Source organism: Mastomys coucha, chromosome X, assembly GCF_008632895.1.
Source record: "Mastomys coucha isolate ucsf_1 chromosome X, UCSF_Mcou_1, whole genome shotgun sequence".
In the NCBI taxonomy this organism is placed as follows: Eukaryota; Metazoa; Chordata; class Mammalia; order Rodentia; family Muridae; genus Mastomys; species Mastomys coucha.
The window spans coordinates 56,534,550-56,542,916 of NC_045030.1; the positions used below are offsets into that span (position 1 = coordinate 56,534,550).

Here is an 8,367-nt window from a genome sequence, read left to right on the forward strand (position 1 = left end):
ACAATAAACTTGGAAAGGTATTTTCATCCTCATTTCCAAGACATTCCGTCCTCCAAAAAAGAAAAAAGAAAAGAAAAGAAAAAAAGAATAAGGTTGAGTGATTAAAACAATTAGCCCGAAGACGGCCATGCAAACGGGCAAATTGCACTGGGAGCTCTGTCTTTGCTGGCAGTGAAGTCGGGCGCAAGGAGGACCCCACAGGGATGCCAGGAGAGTACAATGAAATAATGGATGTAAAAAGGCCTCGACGAACAAGTGCAAGGGCCTGTGGCTCTGCATCGCGGGAAAACCGGTTCCCCAGGACCTGGTCCCAGGCTTTCTGGCCCCAGCCCAATGCCGCCTTCTCCCAGTGCCCAGCTTTCTCTTCAAATCTCTTTCTCCGTCTCCTCAAGCTCCTGCCCGCCCCCCCAAGCCTTAGCCGGGCGGCAGAGCGGAGAATAGAAGGTCCGCGCGCGAGCAGGAGGCGGGGCGGGCGCCCCGAACCTTTCGAGGGGCTGGGCTGCGCGCGTGCGCCGTACTTCGGCGGCTTCAACCGCCCCGGCTCGGTGGCCAATCAGAGTGCCCGGCGCGTTCGAGACGTCTCAACGTCCTGTGGGTCGTGTGCGTACGGAGGGAGGCAACGTAAGGGCGCTCGGCGAGCCCGTCTCTCCTCGAATGAAAGGAAACAACCCCTGGCGACAGAGCCCCGCTCTTCGGCAGTGCCGGAGAACCGACTCCCGCCTTCCCCGTCTCCCCTCGTGGGCGCTGTCCTCCCTTCGCCCAGTCGTGAGCCCCACTGGTGAGTTCCCCGCGGTTGCCGGGGGGGCCCCCCATTCTCTGTCTGGCGGGAGAAGACGAAGAGGATGGCGGTGGCCAGGCCGCCGCCCCTGCCCGTTGTTACCGGGGGGGACTGGCGGTGGTCTCCTTCATTGTCAGGGACCCCCAGAGGCGCCGCGCATTGTCGGGGCTCCCTACAGAGGCTGGCGACCTAGTGCCGCGGGGGCGCTGAGGGACATGCTAGGCGGCTGCCTGGACTTCGGGGGAGGGGGCTTCACATCGGAGGAGAGAAAAACTGGGATGGGGGTTCAAAAAAAAAAAAAAAAACCCGCTCTGCTGTCGCTTAGGTCGTTTCAGTGGTAAGGACGATGACTACTTTCGAAGTGTAAGAGAAAAAAACAAATGGTTAGGATGGCATGAGGGTGAGCCTTAAGGAATGAGGGGGAGAAAAAGAAAAAGTCCCCGGTAAGGGGAATCGGGTAAAAGTGATGGATAAGGAGATGCTTTGGAGTCAGGTCCTTAGAGGACGAACTCCTGGGGAAGGGAGGAGTGTGAAGAAGGTGGTATTTTCCTGAATTCCAGAGTCTTGGCCAAGGACAATCGGAGGGGGGGGGAACCCCGACTTTCTGGCTGAAAGAAACCTACTGAAGTGTTGGGAAGGAAGAGACTTTTTCGAGTTTATCCAGCGCCTTGGTTAAAGGGAGATGTAGGAGGCTAGTGTGCGATTGGGGAATAAATAACGGAGAGAATCCGCTCTGTTTCCTGTCTGGTCCTTTATTACATGGGCGAAGAGCACGGCGTTCTTTTGCAATTTCTATTCGTTTCGATATTCTGTGTGAAAGTGAAAAACAAATCTTTTGATCTTCGAGAAGCCTTTAATTTTCCTCTGGTTCCTACGTAATATTGGGTCTTATTCATACAGTTCAAATTTCTTCACTACCCTTTGGCTTGAAACAACTGGAAAATTCCTTTAGTTTCCTTTTGAATAACCGCAAAAAAAGCAGTGCGAAGCATGTAATAATATCGTGCAACCAAATTCAGGTGCCCTTCCGGTACATTTCCTATTCATTTATTTCTCTTCACTGCAACTTTGCTGGTAGAAAGATCGTGTTATCTTTGGAGGATCGCACTTATATCTGTGGATTTCAACTGGCTTGCATGCGGAAGGTTTTTCATCTTCCGGAACTGCAGTTTTTGTTTTGTTTTGTTTGTTTTTCGGTAGAAAAGGTTCTTTTAAGATACCAGCCATTGAATAAGCTCTCGAGTTGGTCATTCAGGTGGTTTCTACCTCGATGCTTCACAGCATCTTGGAAGATCGGTAATGCTTCATTGTTTCAGCCGGGTTTATTTTTCAGACATTTAAACAATGCTTCCCAAAAAGATACTGTTGTTTCTTTCACCTTTATACATTCCCCATAATGTTACCTTTCTTTGAAGGGAAACCGTCTCATTGTCGGGTTAAAGTATTGAACTTTTGAGCTTTGCCTGTTCTTGAAAAACCTTTAAATTAAAACGAAAGTGCTAAATAGATGTTTTTGAACCCCAGAGTAATGCTGATTGAATGTCCTTATTCTGCTTAACCCTAGACCACAAGTGTGACAGCAGTAGATAAAAATCTGTATTTTTTTGATAGACAGTTTTGCTAGGCGTCATTGTTTCCATGATGGGCTCTGCTGCTGCATGTTTTATAAGGCAGATGTAAAAAATCAGCAAGCTATGCACACATGCATTATTTGAATTTTAGTGGAAAAATCCAATTAGTCATTGCATAGCAGGGCAAAATTTTAATCGTTTGTTGCACATTTGTGTGTTTCTGTTCACTTTCAAATAAAATATAAATTACCAAGAAATACATGAATGTTTTACAATGCAAAGTAAGTATATATGTATCTAAATTCTCTTTTAGATTTTGGAATCTTTGGTATCTAGAAAAGCAGGTTCTGAAAATTAAGGTAAAAAATACAGTTAGTCAAAAGACGCAATATTCAATAAAGATAGAATGGGGGGGTACCATTTCAGACTCAGTTTGGGGAATAAAGAGTGATTTGTTTCTCTAAGAATTTCGCTTACCTTAAGCCATTTTTAAAAAAGCTAGTGCTTGGATTGTTTCGAAACAGCACATTAAAGGTACCTATGAAGATTAGATTTATAGTGTACCATCCTTTCAGCTGGCCTGGATGACCTGGAGAAATGCTGAATACATCATGGTGCCTCAACAGTGCCTATCTTTCATTGCATGGTAGTACAGAAAACACATTTAGAACTCCAGTAGCAGATCTGGGTGCTATTTACGAATCTTGGGGTTTTTGCATAGCTCTAAAAACTGGAACAGCTATATTTTTCATAAAGCAAGTGGACATACACTTACTTGCCAGAGCAAATGCAAACACACTTCCTCTTTTGTTTCTTTTGTTTCTCTGCTTTCTTTTTTTTAAAAAAAAAAAATGCTAAAAGATTTGCTGCCTATTTCCAAATCAGTTTCACAGTTTATAGGCAGTGTTCTGAAATCAGTATTATTGAGAAGCACCCGTTGGCACTTGGGAGACTGTGGGATTTAAAATTATAGATAGCATTAAGAGTTTGTTAAACCCATCAAAGGAGAGACAGCAGGACCTTTGAAGTCTTGTTCAAAAGCAAATAGTAGATCTAAATTAATGAGAAGAAATGTTTTCTTTGTGGCTTCATATTCCGTTACATCCTGATGCTCCACCGTGAGTAGCTCTGAATGGCGAATTCCCTTGTTGCTGCTGATGCTGCAGCCTCACAGAGTTACCAACTAGTTAGTGAGCCAAGTCTCGAAGCACAATGTCCTGAAAATATTTAAATGTATATAAATGGCAATAACTTAATGAGCTAATTTGAAGACAGAAGTTTGAGATTCTATTGATTGTGATGAGTGTTATGGCAACCTGGGTCTGAGCTGCTTATTCCCAGTAATTGGGCGAATTAGACAGATCAAAACACTGATTTGAAATTTGTTGAGTGATGGTATTAAATGATGTGTTGAGAATGATGATCCAGATCTGTAGACTTCTGTGTTATGGCTTTTCTTCTCTTTTTGGGTTTCACTGTACAACCTATAATTATAATCTGATCAAATGCGAGGCTCATTCAGAATTTTCCTTCCACTGAACAGCATTGCTAACTTATGTCTGAGAATTTTCCTTCCACTGAACAGCAATGCTAACTTATGTCTGGAAGTTACCACATGTAGGAGACCACTATCAGATTGGCTTTTAAATAAGAAGACTTGGGCTAAATCTCAGTCAAATTAAATGGTTTAGTAAAGTGTGGGTCCTAAAGGCTGCATTTTATCATATAATATTGGAAGCTTTATTATTTCATTACATGAAAAAGGAACAGAATAGCAATAGTCTAAGGTCAAAACATGATTTTCTTAAATTTGAAGTATTTCAAGTTTTAAAGATAATTGTTTCAAAGTTATGCTTAATTTTACTTTTAATACTTTATTGAGTATGTGAACTGGAGAAAAATAGACAATTAAAGAATTCAGTTCTTCCAGGAAGCAGGAGAAGGGTGGGTTGGTGAACAGGGGAAGGGGGAGGGAACAGGGTTTTTTTTTTTTTTTTTGGAGGGGAAAGGGGATATCATTCAAAATGTAAATAAAGAAAATATCTAATAAAAATTAAAGAAAGTTGAGAAAAAAAGGATTCAGTTCTCTCAATATTTTGTAGTTTTCTTTGTAGTTTTAAATTGTTAGATCTTTATCATTCTGTCTCCTTGGTTGACATATACCTAAACTTGAAATTTATTTTTTATCTTTAATTATACAGTGGATGACTTAATTTTGTGATTTTGATTTTCTGTATGTCTTGAGACAGGTCCTCAGGCTTACTCTGTGGCCCAGGCAGGCCTCATACTCAGGACCTTTTGCCTGAGCCTCCTAAGTACCGAGACTACAGCCATGCGTCACTATATGGAGCTGTGTGAGACATTCTTATCACACAAGAGTAATTTCACGTATCTTCTTTAATTTATTTTGATTTCTCTCAGTTACTCTAGATTTGATTGCTTTCTCACCACTTCTCTTTTCCTCTCTTAACATCTATTGTGTTTGGAAGGCATCTTGGGTTTTTGATATTTATCTATACTAATATTTAAGTAACTATATTAAAACCTAGGTCAGACATTAAACTACTTGGGTAGATATGTATAAGGTAATTTTTAATTGAAATTAACCATTATATTGCCATTCTTATTCTCTGTAGCATTTCTTGAGGCTTAAAGTGGCATTCTCTGAACAATTTAAAAATCATGTCAGGATCAGTTGAACAGAAAAAAGGGTCTACAAGACAGCGTAAATGTGGCTTTTGCAAGTCAAATAGAGACAAGGAATGTGGACAATTACTGATATCTGAAAACCAGAAGGTGGCAGCACACCACAAGTGCATGGTGAGTATATGGTATCCATCAAGAGACCTCAAAACCATTGTCGACAAAGACGCTTAATAACTAACATATTAGTATTGCTGAATATGAAAGCAAAAAAGGTTAGATTTTTAAGAGATGGTTTAGTACTTTGCAATGTCATTTTAACAGAAAATTCATTTTTAAGTTTAATGTCTTAGTCATTGTCTTGATGTAATTTTTTCTAATGTTATTTATAGCTGTTTTCATCTGCTTTGGTTTCCTCACATTCTGATAATGAGAGTCTTGGTGGATTTTCTATTGAAGATGTCCAAAAGGAAATTAAAAGAGGCACGAAGCTGGTAAGTTGGTATTTCTGCCTCTTAAGCATAGAATGACTTAAGACTCATGATGAAGGGAATTACTTGTTTTAAAGTGTATTACTTTGTAAATTTCCTATAATCTAACATTGTGGGCTATTCTTATTTTCTAGCAAGTAAATCCAAAGCTTGATTTGTTTACAACAAAAAGGAGTGAATCAATACCTTGAAATAGTTCTTTTCAAAAGGAAAATCTTCTTAAAGCCTGTGATCATTTACAAAATAAGCAGTTCACTTAATTTGCATGTATCATGTTTAAAATCTTCCTCCAAGTGTAATTTTCGTAATTCTGGTACGTCTTCCCTTTTCATCATGAAGCTAGTATGTATGGGTCATGCCCAGACTGAGAGAATGCCAGTGGCCCCCCAGCAGCAAAGCGATAACTCTTGCTAACAGAATCTTGTTCTGGGGTGTGGCTATATGATACAGCATATATGACTTTGGATAACTTTTGGTGAATTTTCCAGGAGTTTTTCCGAAGCTGCACTAGAGTTCTGTTCCTGTAGTTCTCTTCACCACCAGTAACCAGAGTGGCAAGCTGCTCTCTTGCTCCTTGGGAAAAGTAGCGCCATCTCACTTGGTATTTACAACACCCCGACTTACCACGCAATACTTAATTGATGGAAAGATTTCTTTTCATTTGGCTGTTTTTTCTTGCTTGATCTCTTAATTGAAATTGCATCCATTGTTGTTGTGAGATCTTAACTGTGAATGTTATCTTATCATCCCAACCAACCCTAAATTGTACATACGAATAGAAAAGATCTGGGGTTTTTAAATGTGATTTTCCTTTGATAACTTTTCATTGCTTCATGTAACTGTAGTATGCTGATCTATTTAAAGAGACCAAGACACCATATTTTTATTTCCTGGTCCTTAAAACAAATTCAGATGCAATAAGAGAATGCTATTTACTTGAAAATAGTGCTGTAAACCCTATTGTTTCGCATATTCATTGTCATTATAAGTAAAAACTCCTTCATATTAATATGTTAAAACAGGGCCCACTTGACAGTGCCTCCTGTAGTCAAACCTGGCATTGGCCCCTGATACTGAAAGAGGATTCAGAAAGTCGGTGCCATCTTTTTGAATGTTACATGAAGCAGAAGTGTGCATTTGTCAGTGTTGCTGTATTCAATCGACGTTTAATTTATTTGAACCTGTTTGTAAAGAAAATACCAGAACTGGATATAAGTTTTACTATTAGGAACGATTTTGTTTTGAATGTCATAAACTGGTGTGTTAATTTCTCCCCCTCCAGCTCCTACCCCAGGTGTAGTGTGCTATATAAATAACTCAAATTGGTCCTTGATCTGGTGAGTGGAATAATAATCGAGGGTTAAATGCCTAGAAATAGTAATAGACTTGGGCTTGAATCCCATTTCTGTCATTTAACTGGGTGACCGTAAGTTATTTCCTTCCCTAAGCCACGCATTCTTATATAATGGATAGTGCACATAGCTACCTCACAGAGTGATTACTAGGATTAAAAGAGAATATGTAGGACCAAGTGCGGAGCTGAGCACATAGTTAATATTAAGACTTGATCAGTGGTAGCCACCTCTGAGGTTATATTCCTTATAGATTAAATCCTGCTAATGTCATTGACGACTAATTGAAAGCATGCTAGGCAGACAAGTCATGAGATCAAATATTTTTAGGTGCTTGAGATTGAGTTCATGCCTTAAACATGCAGAGCATACATATATGCTTTGCTCCTAAACTACACCTCCAGCCCTGTAGCCTTTTTTTCTGGAAAACTGCTATGGACACATTGTTATCTTAGTCAAGTCACTAACTTCCTTGTCTTTTGGCACCTAGCTGTAGATACTGTTTTACCATCACATAGTAAACAGGAATGACAAGAAATTGTTATAGAAGGTAGAAAGGTTTACCAGAGGCTGATGGGACGACTCATTGATAGAACATTACTCAAGCATGCACACTATTGCAGAGCGCTAATTCACTAAGAGTTACAACTTGTTTCAAAAGCTATTTGACACTGTGGGTGTCTTGAATTGTACGATAGTGGCAAAAGAGGAGTATATCAGAGCCTGGATTGTTTTCTTCTTCATCATCCAAAGTCTTAGGATTTTTAAAAAAGATTTATTCATTTATTTTATGCTTATGAGTATACCACCATTGCTCCCTTCAGACACATCAGAAGAGGGCATCAGATCCCATTGTAGATGGTTGTGAGCCACCATATGGTTGCTGGGATTTGAACTCGGGACTTCTGAAGAGCAGTCGGTGCTCTTAACTGCAGAGCCATCTCTCGAGCCCCAAAGTCTTGGAATTTAAATTACTCATATAATGAATTGGGAGAGCAGCATTTATACATTTCAGTTTGAAGTGATTTCTTAAATTTTAAATTTTTTGTTTCTGTAATGTGCCTGAGTGTTTGCCTGCCTGTATATATGTATGCACTATGTGCATGCCAGGGGCACATGGAAGCTGGAGGAGGATATCGGATTCCCCAGTTAGTGGAGCTGCCGTGTAGGTAGTCTTCTGAAAGGGTCCTATGAAAGAGCAGCAAGTGCCCTTAACTACTGAGCCATCTCATTAGCCCCTTAAATTTTCCTCGAAGATGTAGCTTCATCTTACTTATGTATGTGTTTGCTTCTGTGTACAGGTATGGTATACGAATGCAGCTTCCTATGGAGGCCAGAAGAAGGCATTGATTTCCCTGGAGCAGGAATGATAGGCAGTTAACAGTTGCCTGATACTAATGCTGGCAGCAGAACTTGAATCTTCTACAAAAGTAGTATATTCCTTAGCTGCTAAATTCTCTCTCCAGGCACTGAAATAATTTAGCTTTCAGTTTTCTTCCTTACATTATATTGTTTTCTTTTTAATGAATTAA

At 40.2% G+C, this 8,367-nt stretch overlaps 1 protein-coding gene across 2 annotated transcripts in view; it reads left to right on the forward strand.

Annotated features, from left to right (window-relative positions):
- Window positions 1-555: 555 nt before the first annotated feature.
- The window catches only part of Phf6 (PHD finger protein 6), a 45,610-nt gene continuing 37,798 nt past the window's right edge, over window positions 556-8,367 (forward strand). The window contains exons 1-3 of one of the 2 annotated variants that reach the window (XM_031359743.1): window positions 556-778; window positions 4,986-5,169; window positions 5,385-5,486. In XM_031359743.1, the coding sequence (XP_031215603.1) occupies window positions 5,032-5,169; window positions 5,385-5,486 (240 nt within the window). In that variant the 5' untranslated portion in view covers window positions 556-778; window positions 4,986-5,031. The remainder of the gene's footprint in view (window positions 779-4,985; window positions 5,170-5,384; window positions 5,487-8,367) is intronic. The other variant, XM_031359782.1, reaches the window with a different exon arrangement.